The 18,428-nt window shown below is 41.0% G+C and overlaps 1 protein-coding gene and 1 long non-coding RNA gene across 3 annotated transcripts in view; one reads left to right on the top strand and one right to left on the bottom strand.

Annotated features, from left to right (window-relative positions):
* GRIN3A (glutamate ionotropic receptor NMDA type subunit 3A) overlaps nucleotides 1–18,428 on the bottom strand; it is a 72,362-nt gene that overhangs the window by 16,019 nt on the left and 37,915 nt on the right. For both annotated transcript variants that reach the window (XM_037373284.1, XM_037373283.1), the window contains exons 4-6: nucleotides 5,093–5,238; nucleotides 3,524–3,639; nucleotides 1,045–1,196 (exon numbers count right to left, since the gene is read on the bottom strand). In XM_037373284.1, coding sequence (XP_037229181.1) covers nucleotides 1,045–1,196; nucleotides 3,524–3,639; nucleotides 5,093–5,238 — 414 coding nt within the window. The remainder of the gene's footprint in view (nucleotides 1–1,044; nucleotides 1,197–3,523; nucleotides 3,640–5,092; nucleotides 5,239–18,428) is intronic.
* Nucleotides 1,101–12,490, top strand: LOC119141239. Its single transcript, XR_005101877.1, has 3 exons — nucleotides 1,101–1,159; nucleotides 7,994–8,057; nucleotides 12,350–12,490. It is a non-coding gene; the product is annotated as an uncharacterized LOC119141239 (long non-coding RNA).

The raw sequence follows: 18,428 nt of genomic DNA, 5'->3' as shown, positions 1-18,428 counted from the left end.
AGGTTGCAGCCAAGATGCTCAAGTGACCATTCAAGAGTGGGAGTCAGAGCCCTAGGACACTGGCCTTCTCTTTTAAGGAAAATGGTCATGCCCCACTTCCCTGGGGAACACAGAATTGGTTTGATATTTGGCTGAGCACTCTGAGGAGACGGCATACTGCTAGCTGCGTGTTTTCTACCAGTGAGAATATGTAACCTACGTCTTTTGGAAGACCTTGAGCTAAAAGTGTATGCTCTACACTTCAGGCATTGCTGGATCTTTTGATTCCTCAGTACTTTATCTCTTTATATTTGACAGTCTAGGGAATTTGATGAAAACCTGCTATTCTAATAAGAGGAGTCTTTTTCTCATAAATAATGGCCTACACCTTCAGCTTCCACAAGCTGGCATAACTCCTCTGATTTGATACCAGGACTTAAATCCATGGAGATTTACTTCTGTCTTCTGCAGATCTACTTAGATATGAGACCTGCTTCTCTTCTGTTCTTAGCATGGTATCTTAGTGGACCATTTCTAGACTGAAATCCTGTCTTTGGTACAAGTAGCTGCCACCCATGTTAGGGAGTGGTCAGGGTTATATTTGAAATGTGGGCTGTACTAAGTACCTACTCTTTCTGTTTCTTTTGCTCTTGGCCTCTGTGTTAGATATTTTAGCTATCATTCCAGCGTAAGATGGACCAGGACCACTGGCAGATCCTCTAGATGGCGATACACACAATTGAGTGTAACCAGATAGGTTTGTTGTGCAGTGTGCCAGATCTCTTTTTTCAGTGCTACATTACATGCCCTGTTTGTCTCCAGAAGTGCTCTCTGATGCATGCTCTGCATGCCTAACTTGGCAGCATAGCCTTTTTGATGTTTTTCTTGTGCTCTGATCTGAACACTGCTGGGCTTAGCATCTCTGGCTTTTGAAGCCTAATGTCTCCCTTCAGCTGCAGACCATCTCTGTCATGGATGTACATCTACTGCACATTGTGAATGAGGGGAAATAATTAGCAACTTAAGAGCAAATCCTCATTTATGTGACCCAGGTTCATCACTTACCTCCGTGACCGCAAAGCTTCTTTTCCCACATGGAACAACCTTGTACCATTTGTCGTGCAGAACATCCATGAAACCATGGGACTTGTACTGGCTTATCAGTTCAGAGATGTTTGAGGTGAGTGGAGAATTGGGAGGCAGACCAATACCATATCCTAGAAGGACAAACAGTACAATCATCTTTCTCTTGTTTGCTTTTTGCTAAAGTATGTTCATTTTATTCAGCTATCAACTGATCAAGACATCACAGATCAAGTTGGTGATCAGCAAGCCAGTTCAAATCTGGATGCTGGCTTACCATGAACTGAGAATGGCGAGATGAGACTTGCTGTGTAAAGTAGCCTAATACAAACAGAATATGCAAATTCAAAATTATGAAGGCCAGAAAAATAGTATGTAAAATCTGAGGTTCAAAACCTTACGACGGCAGTACAGAGAGATGAATAAATCTGTCTCATCCCTACAAACAGTCTTTTACATGTCCGTGCCATGGGTTCTTCTTTTTTACCTTGTTTTAGCAATGTGAAAAGGCCTGAATGGCAAGTTAACCATTCTGTGATCCCTTTACACTTTTAGAGCAGTGGATGCTGCTCTAAAGTACATTTTAGTGACTGTGGTGTCAGGTGTGACTTTTTCTTTTCTTCCTATGTATTTTCTGATGAGGAGCTGTGTGCATGTAAATGTATATTGGAGCAGCCTGTACTGTTGTTACACAGCAATTTAAAGCCCAGGGGCTATGCTTTCCGTTCATGCAGTTTTGCTCTGGCAGTGACACAGACCTTCAGATGGCCATAAATACAGTTTTTAGCCTCTGTTGTCTTTTACCACATTAAAGTTCTGTTAAAGGGCTTAGCATAAGTGAAAATGGATTCAGTAACTCTAAATATGGTCTTTTAGTTTGCAGTATCTGGGTTTTGACTTTAGAAAAACAAATACAATTCATGCTTGGAAGACATGCAACTGCATGCAGAGATGCCCTGCCAACTGCCCGCAGAGATTCCTTTCTAGCCCACTGTGGATTTTTGTTTTTCAGTTCAGAATTCAGAATTTCAGTTTCCTTTAAAAAAACAACAACAAGGAAGAAACAAAAAAAACCCCACAAATGTACATAAGTGATAAATTTGCTGAGTGGCTTGCTTTTTAATCATGCAGAGTGATGTGGTGATATGCATACGTACAATGCCAATAGTCTCCCTTGCTGCTGATTTTTGTACATTGTATCTATATTTGCATCTGGATGTATTTGCTAATACTAAAGGACTAGTGTCATAGAAGGCATAGCTAGGGTTCATGAATACCACATTTTCAGCATATCTAAGTGTTTTGTAATAGGGTGATGTGAAGTCCAGTTATGTAAAGACATATAGATTGGGGTTTATTTGTTTTTTCTGTATTGAAATCTCATTTACTTGATACTTGATTCAAAGTTGTGGAAGCTGATGGTTTACTTCAGTATAGCTGACCTTTCTGAAATGGAAGATTTATCAGGTTGCACGCGCATGGTGAAACACACAGCTGCACACACACAAATCCTGCTACAGCCTGAACAGCTCTCCAAGCACCTATCCCCCCTGGTAACATAAAGAAAAGAAGAAAATGGATTGCTTTCAGGTCTCTGTTATGAATTCCAATGGGAGACACACTGATGATGTATAGCAAAAAGGAGTGTTCTACAAAATGCCTGGTGCTGGTGACTTGTAGCTGAAATGATTAAAATGCTCAGCTTTCTCTGGCCTTCATTTAGTGTATTGCCTTCCTCAATCAGGTTTGAACATTTCTGAAGGAGATTGTTTTAATGTGCGATGGGAATGGTCAGAGTGATTGCCTTTGGAAGCAAGGAAAGAAGGAGCTTCAATCATTTTCATTGGCCATCTATCACAAAAAGCTGCTAATGTGCTCACCTGTGCTGGAAGCAGCTTCAGACAGCCCTGCTTCCAGGCTGCCTTCCGATCTGTCCTTGCTAATACACCAGGGCTGCAGGAGGCTGCATGCCATGGTAGGCTCCCTTCTTCAGCTGCAATTAGCTACGGATTCAGTGGGAGCCTTAAGCTGACGTTTAAAATGGGAACAGTACTCATCTGCTTCAGATGAGAGTAAAACTGTAGAACAGCATTTTGAACATACTTCACTGAGTTTTGAACATCTGTAATGGAAGTGAGCCTACAAAAAGAAAGCCTGACTTCAGGAGCGACTTTTATTTCATTGTGAGCAGTGAAACGGACTGTACCTCCTACTTGTTTTGAGATGTACTGTCTGGAATCATTCCTATATGGAGCATGGCAACAGATGGTTCAAGTGATCTGGAAGCTCAAAAACCACAAAAAGGGTGAAACCTTCGTTCTGCTTAATCACCGAGAATTTTACCATAATCTTCAGGGGGTCCACACTTTCACCTGTATACTTTCACTGAGAATACAAAATCACAATAAAGCAAATTCAACCCATAAGAAATAGAGCAGCATGTTATAAAACTGATTATTACCTTCAATGGCAAAGGGTTTTCCCACAGTTAGAAGCTTGCAGTCAGCATCTATTGATACTTCATAATCTAAGAGTGCTTTATCCATGATGAAGGCATCAAGTTTCTCTGGATCATGCCTGTGTTCAACATCAGAGTCAGCAACAGAATCACTCTGCAGTCTCAAACTCAAATCATACTCACTAAACGTTTATCTATGTGGTTTTCTGGAAGATTACTGAATGAAAACAGAGACCGGGGACTGCTATTTGCACATCTGCATTTAAAATGCAAAAACTGATTTATATTTTGAGGAGGCGAATTGTACACAAAATACAAACTTTGTGCATCTAGAGCAGGACAATGGGCATAAGACTTACTTTGCTCCCATTAAATACTACTGAAAGATGGAAAATACTACAATATGTTAGACTTCAACTCAGTTGAAAGGTAGCACAAAGCTTTATTGGAAAAGATTAACAATTGCTAAAATACTAGTGCTGTCCTGGTTTCTTTGTGATGTTTAAGCTATGGTCATTACAGCAAAAATGCAGGAGAAAACTCATTCAAGTGTTTCTCCTCCTTTCTCCTTAAATATGAAGTAAATTAATTTCCTTCACCCAGATAAGCTTCTCTATGTTCAGTCTTCATGAACACAGAGGACTGAATTTTACCAACATAATAATTTCTGAATAGCACATTTGCATTAAATGATGATATAAATGAACAGTTGTGGTGCCTGTTCTCATCTGATCCAGGGACTGCACCCTCCATTCTTGTCACTTTAAAGGTCTGGGTGGTTTCCCAATGTGAAGTTACATTACTTCATTGATTTCTATGGATTGATTCCAGTTTTACCCAAAGGAACTGCCACATGTCTTAATTATCATTAGGGTGGGTCTGGGAAAAATACATAAATAGGAAACAACTTCTGGTGAAAAATTCTTAGGCCATCTGTTATGCAACTTCTGTGTGTAAAATAATTAATTATTTCAAGCTTGTTATCACCTCTCCTGTTTCCTGGCAGGCTGAATCAACTGTGTGACCCCAGGTCATTAGGCACAAATGTTTCTGAAACACAGTGATACCATGATTCCCTAAAGCAAGATGACTTGGTGTTTATTACTTTTTACCAGTCTAATGCTTCTTCTACTCACTTTAATGATAAATGCTTTACAGTTTCTCTCTGAAAACCTTCTCTCCTCCCAGCCTGCTGAAGATGGTGAGGAACCTCATCGCAGATTTTGTTTGGACTGTGATGGGTTTTTTTCTGAATGTTTCTTACTACCTGATGAAGGGCTCCCAAGCACAGAAACCTACCAGGACTTGTATGTTGCCCATACTTGATTGCACCCTAGCAGTTAGTGTGAAGCACTGCTTTCACCTGGAAACACTCCAGCTGGTGCTACACTACCTTGCTGTCCAAGTCTCCCTCCCTCCAGGTGACTATGTGCCTTGCCTATCTATCTGCCACACTCCCTTCAATGACTGTTTCGTGGGATAAGTGACACTGAAAGCGGGGAACCCATCACCATCTTACTACTGTGCATTCTGGTCAAGGGACCAGATCTGCTGTTGCATGCAGAGGCTCACTTTAGATAAGCCACTCCATCCGTGGTTGCAGGGACATTGTACCGTCGCATGTACTCATGCATCTCTGGGAAGCTTTGCCTCACATAGTCTTCTGCGCTGCTTTCTCGCACGGTTCCAAACCGAAACCCTTGGGATGGGTGGTGGAGCTGAGGAGATGAAATTACAGATTAGCAGAGTCACTTGCCTCCTTCATGTCTGGTATCTTGGTTTTATGCGTGAACAGTCTGTCAGAAATTCTCAGCATTCATAGACCTCCCTCTGGTGTTTTCCTGCAGTCAGCTTTCCACATCACAGAAAAAGTTTGAAAAGACTTACCAGGTGACTGATTAACCTCTTTGTATACTCTCAGGATTTTCTTCAACTGTCATAACATTTGCCTTAAGACAGACACCCTGAACCCCCCAATCCAGGTGTTTACATGGATTATTTGTCTTTAAACCACTCAATGTTTCAGGAAGTGTTATAAGAAGCCTCCAGGATCCACTTTGTGGGGCTTCAGGTACCCAGCAAAGGACCCACAGTTTGGGTTTGTTTTGACAGAGTGTCTTTTATTGAATCCTTAAGGATGAGATTCAGTCTTCTGCAGAAGGGTAGCACCACCATTTCATTTCTAGAAGCCCAGACACCATACCACAGACCGCTGCTGTCTTTGCTGCCATTCTCCACAGAGATACTAAGGACTGAAGTGTTGTGGACACCAAGAAGTCTCCCCTGGCACTGAGAAAGAGGAAAAATACTCCTCAGCACAGCCCAGGCTGTAAGCTTGACTACTAGGCTATACACACACAGACGATTTTTGCAGTTCTGTGTCTCTTCCATTTCACAACTGGCTCCACCTTCTGTATTAAAACCCTGAGTAGTTTGCATGTTTACAAGTTTCACAGACCTCTGTTTCTAAAGTAGCCTGTTTGTCTTTTGAGCATTTAGTGACTCGTGGGAAATTCCCAAATTGCAGTGGAGGTGTCAGGCAGCGTCCTCTGCTACACCAAGCACTTCCTTGAGATGGCTGAGTGTTGCCAAGACCATACTAATTGTAAAGCCTTCAGCAACGTGCAGGCCTCTAAAAGGTCAAACTTTCAGAGCACAGGAAGCCAAATAAAGCTAAGGCTGAAGTAGTCATGCATTGTTTGATTCCCAGGAAGCTCATGGTCTTCACAGCAGCTTGCAAAGGTGATCTCACCATGGCCATGCTCTGCTTTGCAATGATCAAGCAAAGAGGTGTTCTGCCAGTCCATCTGGTTCTCTGCATTATCATCTATGTAAAACAGAGTGCAGGGCAACATAAAGCCATACAAAAGACCTTTCCCACTCTTCTCTTCAATGACTCCATGGATAATTTTAAGAATAACAGAGGTAGGACATGAATGCACTGTCATCCAGTTCAGTCTGAAAAAGAAATCAATGTTTGCTCTGAAACGCGTCACCTAGTTCACTCTGGAAAAGTTCTTTTGGATGGTATTTGATGTCCTGGAAGGTATGAATATACTGTATTTCTGGTAATTTTTATCTATAAAATGGGCAGGTGCTTTCCACATTGTGCTCTGCTGATCTGGTCCACGTTGCAACCCAGGAATGAGACCTGTGCATAAACACAAGATTGTGGGTGTGGAGGGAGTCTTTACATGTTTTCTGATCTATTTTGGTCTGGATGACTACAAGACAAGAAAGGCAGGCTGTGCTTCCATCTGGAGATGGCCGTAGTGGATGCTGTGCTATAAGGATTGTGGGTGCAGAGGGAAATGTTCTTGCCTGTAAGTGTGGAAGCAGCATTCAAGTGCCAGAAAACACATAACAGAGAGTTGTGCTGTGGCAATACATTATGAAGACTTCCAGCATAATGCTTTCAACCCAAATCTAGGTCTAGTCTCGAGATGTTGACAATGACCTGCTTAAAGAATGACCTTGGAATGGGCTCCATGCACTCTATGTCCCAAGAAGCTTGTTGCCACAGTCAGTACTATTTTTCTTAGGTTTTATTTCTTGGCAGTTTCAGTGAGGAGACTGAAAAACCCACTGAGTCTCAACACTGAATCATACTCCCACCTTCCAAGTCAACTTAAGTGTTGTGATATTTGTGGCCCACCTGGTGATGCCAACTGCAGTGCAGCATCGAATCTGCAGATAAAGACTGCTGATGCCTCACTTCACTGGAAAGTATCCCTCACTCCAGACTGTCACCGATGTCTACATCTAGCTACACATTTAAGACTCTATGAGAAATGCTAGTACAAAAGACTAGAGTAAACTAGATGAGTTTACTAAACTGCACTTCTGTGTAATTTTCTGTCCCAAATGCTTTATTGAGGACTGTCCATGCTTTGCTTAGTGTCAGGCACATTGACAAATTTCATCACAAATGATGACAACATTGGAAAATGTATTAGATCAAAAGTCCACCTGGCTTTATATCCTGTCTCTAGCAACACCATATGTCTGGTGGGAAGTACTGGAAAGTCCATGAAAGGAAGTTATGTAGTGATCCTTCGTATCCTACACTCTACCCGCTTATGCTAATCTATGCTTTTTCTTGAGTGTAATTATGTGTCTGTGGTTTTGGCTGGGCCAGTTAATTTTCTTCATAGTAGATGGTACTGTGCTGTAGGACCCTTGACTCCTTTTATGAAGGATAAATCTTAGTAGTGTTCTAATCCTCTATGTCTTTTGGAACTTATACTTTCTTCTTACTGATGCTTATCCACATAGGGAAAAGGTTTGCTTGCACCTATATGAATAGCATATTAACAACATAAAATGCTGCCAAAAGCAGATAACAGACTACCTCCATTACCTTCACTGCTAATCTACTAAAACTTCTAAGGCTTACTTGCTTCAACAGAAGATAAAAATTCAGGATGGAAACAAAACTCATCAGTTGTCGCTGCGCTTTCTTACTTTCTGTAGTCCTCTCCACAGAAGATTCTGTGAAAAGATGGAAACCAGAAATACCTGTGTCCCACCAGGACAGGTAAATACCAGTGCCTTCCTGTGAGTCTTGCCTTATTAGTTGTCTTTTTTTAAAATTTATCTTTTCTGTTTCTTATGCTTTGTTTCTTTTGTTTCTTATATTTTAAAAGTCCTATGTTGAAAGAGTCTTTCTGTTTTCTTTACTCCAATAACAAAACCCTAATGCCTAGGGCTGCAGAGAAATCATGAACTCTGAAAAATCAGCATTTGAAGAATCACAGTTTGAAGAGTCAGGGAAAGATTTTTTTTGGCAATTTGGAGGAGACTTGCTTTATTACCAGTAATAGCAAATATAAAAGCTATCTTATTAAGAAGAAATAGTTGTCAAAATTACAAGCTTTTCTACAATGTAGAGACTGCACTTCTATCTATACACTACTGTGTTTTTTCATTCAAAGCTCAGTCAGTGTGAAAGGTGAATAACCATTTTAAAGCTGGTAATGGTCACAGGAACTGCTGACACTTTTTGTATCTGTAGAGTACCTGGAGATTTGCTGGTAATTCAAGTATGTTTAAAAGTGAATGAATGCAACAGCTGCAGATCAATGTCCAGACATGAGTTTCTTGGCACTCAGCTTCAACAACCTTACAGGGTCCCTCCAAAATCACACGTCTATGGCTGCAACAAATCAAAAGAACACGGTTTAACCTAGAGAAAGGCTTTCAGGGGACACTAAGTCCTGGCTTGGCAGTTCATTGAACGAGATGTAAATAGAGCTATGGGTACAGATAATATACCCCTCTTTATTAATTTCTTTAACTAACAGACCTCCCTTTTGAAGACCTGGAAGCAAAGGAAATAACTTGTTCTTTTTAAAAGGGACATTGCTCCTAAAAGTAATTGCTCCTCACCCAGTAGGCTAACTGCAGTCCCAAGTGGTGCACTTTCCTCTGCAGTGCATGGGAGCTAAGTGTTGCTGCTGCACGTGGCAAGTAACCAACCCTGTGAACGCTAGCTAGCAAGGCCACCACAGCACCACAGCAAACTGCAAACTATGCTAGCCGAGTTGGTGAGTGGGAGAAGTAGGGGAATGACAATGGCCTGGGCAATGTAACAGTCTTTATATAAATATCTCAATGGAATACTCAAAAGCCCATGTTTTTTTAGGGGTTAAAGAGCTATTTAGTGTTGCTTGTGAAGGCTCTAGCAGCTAACAATATCACTTCTGCAGCTGAAATACTGGAGATGAGGGATTTCATGTTAGTAAACTGAGTTTTGTATCTGAAACATTAGTGTATACCATGAACGGCCATTCTACTTACATGCATCTCAAATTCTTAGAACTATGTCCCCAAGTCTACTGTGAGAAAGCTGTTGTGTATGAAGTTGTGAGACACATGGTCACCTCCCATTTGGATCTGGGTTAGTATGTGGGGCAAAGTCAAGAGCTGGTCATGAGAGCCCTCACAGCAGAGGGATGCAGTGCCAGAGGGGGTTAAGCACTTGTCTTGAATCAGTACTCTGACTTCCCAGGTTCAAGGCCGTGGAATGTTAACACCAGATGATCTTACGATCTTGCTGCATAGGTCTGGGATGTACGTTTTGGGAAGATGACCCACCTTCTGTGAAGTCAGAGCATTTGGGTGGGAGGACTAGGAAATGCTGCTGGGAAGTTCAGGATACAGGTGCAGAAGAAAGGCTAAATTGCTTTGGAAGTGAGTATGCTTTCTGGAATTGGGGCACCAATGCTGTCCTTGTGACCTCTGAGGACCATATATACTGTGGGATGCATGGGATATGCTGGTATTTCCAAGAACAAGTCTCACTGTTCAAGAAAACATACCATGGGTAAGAAAACAAACAAGGGCTAATGTTTTCTTACTGTCTAAGAAAACAAAGGATAACATGAATGCCTCCAAGTGCTGAGGAGGTGAAATGGTTGTTGGGTCACTTCAGCACTGAGTCAGGGAGGTTACAATAGTGTTTAAGGATACTCAAGAGCTTTTCAGAACATCCAGCTTCTCTGGCGGTGCCAAGAAAGGCTTTGGGACTTCTCAGAGTCTTATGTACCTTGTATAGCATTGTGCTACCAGATGAATGATGTTTGTGCTGTTTACTGCCAAAATCAAATACTGCAGCTACCAGTTGCCTTGGATTGTCACCCTACTTCTAGACCTTCTTGGTTTCTATCTTCTGTTGTTAAAACATCTGCTGAGTGGGAAGTGGAGAACTTGTTTTACTTGGGAAGATGTTGAGAAGAATTGGGCATCTGCATACATCTACAGCTTGGAGTGCCAATTATGCATGAAAATACCAATGTGATAAAACCACAGGAACAGAAACAGGAAAATACAGTCCTGAATTCAGGGATTTTGCATTACTTGTCACAATCCAGTTTATGTAATGTATGTATCTATGTATGTATGATAAAGTCCATTGCATTCAGTGCCATCAGCTAGGCTGAGAACACCTAGACTCAGGTTTGAAGACAGTCAGGCATAGAAATCTGCTATGCAAGTTGGAATTTAAAACTGAAAATGCATGAGATGCTGCCAGCAGTTAACCTTGACATACTCTGAAGTTGGGCTGTTGTGTTTTGAGGCCTTTCTAGGAGGTTCTGGTTTCTGTATGACCTTCCAGTGCTGCAAAGCTAGATCTGGCTTGAAGACTTTTCACCCCTTAGTGCCCTGGTTGTTATAATTTTGAAGTTTGCATCACACTTGATTGTCATGTATTTATGCAGTATGTAAGACCTCCAAGTGTTCAAAATACAAATACAGTGAAAAGATGGTCTCAGCTCCAAAAAAGCAGGCAATATGGTATTGGCTTCTCATCCCAGGGAGTTTGAGCTTAATGGGAGCTGTGAAGAGACAATGAAGGTCTAAAGACAGCAACTGTTAGGAAGTGAAATTACGGTTATTTTCTACAAGCAATGAAGTGACTGAAATCTAGGAAATGCTTTCCCAGTATTTGATACTCTAACTGCCTCACTGAATCTGATTCAGAACTATTCTGTGCATCTTGATAGCTGGCTGGAGGAAAAATGCTTCAGGAGCTCAATTTCTAATAAGCATCTCAAATCATTAAAATGATTTCATCATTCATTCAGTTAACCTCTTCTTTCCAAAATTCAATGCCATGGATTATTCTTTGAGGAAAATGAGGAAAGGGCAACTCAATATGCAGTGGAGTGCATTGCCAGAGACTGGATTCAGCTTCCACCACCACCTACACTACTGCTTTTCAATTTTAATAGAGTACAGAAAGGGGAAACATAGCTAAAAACACTTTCCTAACTTTTACAACAACTTCTGAAGAAAAATTATTATAAAAAGGTTTCAGTAGCTCTGCCCTGTGACACCGTGCTGGTTACCTGGTGTAACACCAAGCGTGGTGTTTAATGAACATCTCGTATATCAGCAGAATTGCTGTTAGTGCCAGCATGATCTCTGCCAGGGAAACTTGTGCAGAATCTTTCACTGGCTAATCACTGGAGAGGGGCAGCATTAAGTGGTCTGCTCTGCTGTGAAGAACTGGCTTGCTTTTAGAGATCTACTGTTTTGCAGTGAGTCTTCTGTCTTCAGCATATGAAGCAATACCATTTTATCTTGCCTTATGTAACAATACATTTAAGTGGTCATCTAGGTGCTAATAGATTTCTCATGACCCAAATGCAATTGGTAGTGCTAAGTAAAGTTTCAGGGGAAAAAAGAAAAAACTAAATGAAATTTCAAAAAAACCAAACAATTTTCATGGGCTTTTCCCTACTTGTCTGCAAGAATTTTGGAAAACCAACCAGTGAATATTTATGGGGTGCAGAGGGAGATGAAAGGAAAGAAAAATATTCACAGTGAAGCACATGAATTTCAAATGTTAGCAGATGAAAATGCACAGCTGAACTTCAGGAGGTGGAGGCTTTGTTCAGAAACTGTCCTATGTGTTCAGGCTTGGGAGTGGAGACATTCCCAGGGCCTCCAGGAGATGGTGTATGCAGAATACATTTGAAAACTCACTTTCTCTTCTCTGTTGCGAAAAGTGTCAGTGGAGCCGATTGTTGGTTTACCAGGATAATGTCAGGTTTTGATAAAATCCTGTCTTTTTGAATCCAACTCAGCTAGGTCATTACTAGACATAAATCCTTACAGCTGCATTGAAGTCAATAAGTTTCAATCTAGAAACAAATGCATGGTCCAGTACTGACAGTTTATTCTTCTGCATTACAACAAGAGCATACATGAAAAAAATTGTCACCTAGGTCTCTGTCTAAAAGTATAAAGCCTCTGTACTGACGGTCCCTGCGTAAGTGCTAATAATTACTGGTAAGACCTGCTCTGCTCCTCTGTGTGTTGCAGAAGCTGTACAGCTAAGGATGAGACTGGGGACTCCAGCCTGTGGTAGGCAGGTTAATTTCTGAAGATTGCCCTGCTGACTGAGTTGCTGGGCAGTGTTCTAGTGCAAAAAGCTCTGCAAGAACAGAACTCTGGTGATGAATTTAAAGGTGTGTTTATCTCTGTTTCTTAATAGTACTTCAAGGGTTTTCGGGATTTATTTCAGCTGGGATTTATTTCAGGAGAGCTGACAACTGTAAGATAGCAAATTATTGTAGGAAAAATGGATCAACTGAGGAAAAATCAAAGGCATGTAATTCTCAACAGGTAATACATCACTGTTTCCAGTTGTACTTCAGCAGCACAAAACAGCTGTAAATGCCCCAGACTGAGTCACTTCTCTGACCATGTTCTTCCACTTCCTACCTGTAACACAGGACTAATGCTGCTCTGAAGGCAGCTGAATTCCTTTTCAAATTAGAAGCAAGGGAAGGAGAGCTGTTTGGCTGAATACATGCTCAAACTATCAAAGAGACATGGGAGATTTCTGGTTAAATAATCCCCCTTATCTCCCCACCCCGAGTCTCAGGTCTGCGATGAAAAGCTATCACAGTTCTCTACAAGCAACTGAAGGCTCGAGGGGGAAGCCTAACGTGACAGTTACTTAAAGTGCAGGTAACTCTCATCTTCAAAACAATAATTTTTCAAACAATTTTTCTTAAAAATTTCTCCTTTTTCAGCTGTTGCTGGTTGTTTAGAGCACTTGTCAGTCCTCCTGCCCCCTGGCCATATGGCAATTGTCCCCCAGGTACCAGGAGTGAAGACAATCCTCTGTGGTGACGCTGTCTAAACTTGCAAGGCAAGGCTAGTGCTCTGTGGTTTCCAGGAAAGGAACACAAAACCATTTCATGTTGCAGATGGGTTACCAGTTACTAGGATGAAGAGGTTTCCAAGTGCAGAACTGTGTCTGGGAATTGTGGAACTGCCTACCAGCACTGTCCTAATTTCTTAAATATGTTATTTGCTATTGGCTTTCAGTTCAACAGCATCAAATGAAGGTAAATCAGAAGGAGTCCTTTGTTACTAACAGATCCAACTTAGAAATTAAATGTTATTTTTTTTCCTTCTTGGAATCAGTTTGGAACAGTGAGGCATGTGTCAAGCACAAAGTGTAAAAGAAAAATGATGGGCTTATTCGGATGCCTTGACCTCTGGCACTGTGAAATATGGATGACAGTGTTTGACTTTACCTGGTGATCAGTCAAATCTTACTGTACTCAATAAAAACGACTTTTTCTTTAGAGGGCTAGACCCCTTGGCATCCCTGAAATCCAGGGGATCACTGTGGGAGCTGACTGAGCACTTTTATTACTAGGAAGGTGAGCCAGGCTGGTATCCAGTTCTATGTTTATAGATCACAGTGGCTGTGACTTTTGTGAACAACAATAAATATCCTCAATGAGGCTAGGTCAGCTGTACAATGATCTTCCAGCTGTCAGGCAGTAAGAACAACTTTACACACCTTCACTGTTCTCTGCTACTCTTTGCCCGTTACTTCATTAATGTCTTCTCTTCATATTTCCCTGCTTGCACCTATTTCTTGCAAAGGTCTGAGCCCTATTTATAATGCAGTTGCTATTTCTGGTAGTGGGCTTGCTTTGCTTTTTTTAAAAACGACATGACATACAGGTGTACTGCAGCTTAAGCTGGCAAGAAGTCATAAAAAAGCAGGTCTTGATGGGAAAGGAAACTTGATTTGGAGAACACTGGATTATCTGATAAACTGGATATGAGAATGATAAAAATCCAAACTAGACAGATTCTGAGTCTCCAAAGCTGTAACTTTACAAGAAAGCTTCAATAAGGTAATGGGGAAGCTAAACAATTCAGGTGTTCAGCACCGTAAATTACATGGGGAAAATAGAGAAGCCAAGATTTCACCTCCATCGATTGCAGGTGTCTTTCATTCCTGTATGAGATGGCTCTGCAATGCCTGCTCTTTAATCTGACCAGAGTTTGCTACTTAATTTCTCCTTTGTCTGAGATTTTTTCACTTTGGCCTCTGTGACACAGTTCTCTTGAGTTCAAATCCGTCGCTGACTTATTAATACTCAGAAAAGCACCACGTATTAATTAGCAGGATGCAATGCTGTGAGTCACGACCTTCCTGAATCCAATGACTTCCTGCACAGAAACATATGCTCTATAGATTTTGCAGCCAACATCTTTTAATTGTAAAAAGAAAAGAATCCTGCAGTCCTGTACATATACTAACCTCCATGGGAGCAATAAGACTTCTGTTAACACCACTGAGTTTGTTGGTTGTTTTTTTGCTATACAATTTAATGCATTAATGCATATTTAAATACATGCTATTTCATTACATATTTAAGACATAGCAGTGCAAGTGGTGCTCCTTATAATGATTCATCTTAGGCTGCTGCAGTGAAAGACCATAGCAGTCTTTGAGAGCATTTTCTTCACTATAATTCTTACATGACTTTCTTTTTTTCAGGAAGAAAATGTATCGATAAACACACAACAGTTACGGCCTCACTCTAAAACTTGCTGAACTTTGAGGTAAAACATCATTAAGTGCAGGGCTATTTGAATCATGCCTCTAATGATGAAAAAAAGCCTATGAAGTGGCTGGACCTTTCCTCTTCTATGGTTTGGTATTGCTAAAGCTCAACTGCAGTTACTTGCCAGTTGGTATTTCTGGACTGTTTTATTACACAGAACAGGGAGGTTTTAAATTATTTAATAATGGCCATAAGGCCTCTAAATTTACTGAGATTTTCGTAAATCAGAAATGAGAGCTTGCACCCTCACATTTGATATTGTAAACCCAGAAAAAATAATCTGAGTGATTGTACATAGTGAATTCCTGAGTAACAAAATCTCAGAAATACATTATCTGGATTACTCAGAGTGCTTAGGTTTTTAATAAAAAGATGGGACAGCTCCTAAGAGCAAGTGTTCAGACTATGGACTGGAAGAGAAGCAGAGATTTCTGAGGACTAATCCCAACGCACACCAAGGTGTTGAAAGGACTCGCTGATGTGGCTTGGCAGAGTGACTGCAGGTGTCTGCAGTGTACTCCTTGGGGCATCTACAGTTTTTGTGAGACATCAGTGCTGGCCATGCTAGTACACCATCATGCCTGATGGAGAGAAGTAGACACTTCCAGGGAACGGTTTAGGCGATCTCCTAAGTTAAGTGTCTTCAACAGCAGCCCCATCTGCCTACCTCTCCCAACTAACTGTAAAAGCATGTTAGACTGAGTAAACTACACATAATGTCTCCAATGCAGACAGGTAAAGTTAGGTGAGATAACACAATGAAATTTCTGATAGTGGGATTCACAAGTGTAGCTCTTTTTGTTAAATGAATCTGAACAGGTTCAGTATTTTCTGTCAAAATACAATGTGAAAAGGAACTTTGTCATTGTCAGAGGGTGTGTTGAAGGTGAAGTGATCCACAGAAGCAAAAATACAGCCACAGTAAATTAACAGATATAGGTTCTTAAGTGTATCCTAAAGATGGCAAAGAAAAGCTAACAGCCGTCACAGAAGTGACAATGGTCGGACAGCACCTGAAAAGCTCATCGTATTGTTGAAAGAATGACACTTTTAGGAGAAAGAAAGGCCAAGCATTGGACTACCTTATGGAAAATCTGTCCAGCTCCTTGACTTCTGCGTTGTATGCTTTATTGTTGGCATGTTTGAAATGTTTCTTCTGTCCTCTGGGCTTCCACAATTATTTTGCCTCAGTCTGAACTACTCAACATGCTCCTAACTTTATGGTACATCTCCGACATGTGCTCTTGCATTAGAAGCCTGGAAAGCAAACTCCCTGTTTCAAGTCCCCTTGCCACTATAAAAACCCACTCCCTGGGGAGATCCTGTAATATATAAGGCCCTATTTTTGGATTTGATAATGAAGAGTTTTACTGGATCTGAGCCTTAGCTGCAGGCTTGTTGGGCAAAGGCAGGCACTGACACTGCTATGTACTCACAATAATTTTTTCTTTTCCCTGTCTGTGGCAGACCTACTCACATGCAGATAGTACTGCTTTTTGGAAACCATACTGGAAACTGAAACACAGAATATCTGGATTTGTCATAAGACTGGCTAAGAGAGTCAACAGCCATAAAGATACATGCTTCTGAAGCAGAATGGTAACAAATTCTCCTTTTTGTACCCAGAGCCTCCTGTTTATTATTGTGTCCCTTCTCTGCTCAGCCCATGCCTGCAAGGCTGCATACTCAGCTTGGTACTGTAGATCTGTAATGAAATCACCTCCTGTCCATCAGGAAAAAGATGACAGCTGCCATCTGTCCACGAATTACCTGTCCTTGACTGTGTACCTGCATGCTCCTCTAGCACCAGCTCTGTTTTAAGGAGTTCCTTTGCCACTGTGAAAATGTGTGCTGGCCCCAGTGAAGGATAAAAACTTTGGGTGGTGGCTTTCTCAACTATAGATGAATATAATGTCATCACCAAGGGGCTAAGGAGTTATACAATAAACAAGGTGACAAACGAGGTTGGGAGATGTCAGGAACAAAGCCAGCTGTCTCCAGCCATTACAGGTAGGTAGGACAAATGATCAGACCAGCCCAAAGGCAGGCTGCTGGTTTACATGCCTGTAGGCTGAATAACTGACCTTGTAAAGAAGTCAACTCATACAACAGCATACCTGGTCTGCCGAGCACTCTGGCAAAGAGGAGTGTTGGAATATTTTGTCCGTCCAAAGATGTGACATTAGGAGGAAAACTGAAACAAGCCTCTGTGATTCAGATAAGAGAAGGGGTAAAAGCAGTATAAAATGGTCCAAATACAATGTGTTTCCTCTGTCTTTATCTCCTCTATCTGCAAACAAACTTTTAAACCTCTTTGCCATGTACTGTAGAGAGCTTCCTAAGAGGGAATTAGGACACTGCTGCAACTTTCATCCAGGTAACTAACTGCTCATCCTGTAGCTATGCTCTTGCACCCAGACTGAAGATATTCAGGTGAGTTTCTTCTCCAAAAGCTGTGTTTTACAGTTTCCCCTGACAAGAGATGATGGTCTAAAATGTATAAGATTTGAAAATTGGGGGAGAGAGGGCAGCTGTGGCCCAAATTGACTATTCTTTTAGAAGATTAAGTTTTTAAGGTGGCAGGACATTAATACTTGTGCAACTTACTGGCTATGATGTAGCTCCTACCATAAAAAGTCACCTGAAATGTGACCTGGTAAAGGGAGTAGACAGATCTGATGGATACACCAGATGTTTGGTTTTAGTGACCGACCCTTGTTAAGATTCTTACACAGAAAACACATACTAAGTTCTTTAAATTCAAGACACATTTCAGGAACTTAATTATCCTGCCTCCCGCTGCTTGCCTTCTACTCTGGTTTGTCTTGCCTCACTGGCCACTTCACCTTCAGCAGTGTGATGTTATTTATAGATTTCCTTACTTCTACATCATTAGTGCATTTAAAGGTCCAACAGAAGTATCTCTAATTCTGTGTTCCACTTTACTTTGTAATTAGTGATTGTACTGCAATGCATTTTCTTTTGATTTCTGATGAAAATGTTGTACCTTCAAGGCTTCAGCAATATGGGAAGACCATGCTTCCTTTGGCGAGCTGCAATGAGCAACTGCTAAAACACTGTACTGCTCGGTCAATTAAACATCACTGTTCTAACACGGATTTTTGTAGAAAGGCAGATGCTCTTTATTCAGGCAATATCTAACCTTGTCTTTTTTTAACAAGAAGAGAGAGCATAGATGTTCCTGGCAATACTGACTTTAGATACCAGGTTTCTATTCTTGGAAAAAAAACCTTTTAATTTTTCCCCACTTGTCTTTCTTCCTGACTGTTTGCAATCTCAGATTCTATCTGTTGTTGGTGGCTGACAGCCTGAAGAAATTATATATCTTACCTCAAGAAGGTTGCTGCTCTATTTTGGGCTTTGTTTTTTAAATACATTTCAAAAGCACAGTATAAGGACATACGTACCATGAGAGCAGCAGGAGAATGTTTAAAAATATATCAAAATTAAAAAGATTATTTCTGCATCCTGCTGCCTTCTTTTGGAAATTAGTCTCCACC

The sequence above is a fragment of the Falco rusticolus genome, chromosome Z (assembly GCF_015220075.1).
Source record: "Falco rusticolus isolate bFalRus1 chromosome Z, bFalRus1.pri, whole genome shotgun sequence".
In the NCBI taxonomy this organism is placed as follows: Eukaryota; Metazoa; Chordata; class Aves; order Falconiformes; family Falconidae; genus Falco; species Falco rusticolus.
Note: the sequence above shows the minus strand (reverse complement) of the source record. Positions and strands in the feature narration are given on the sequence as shown.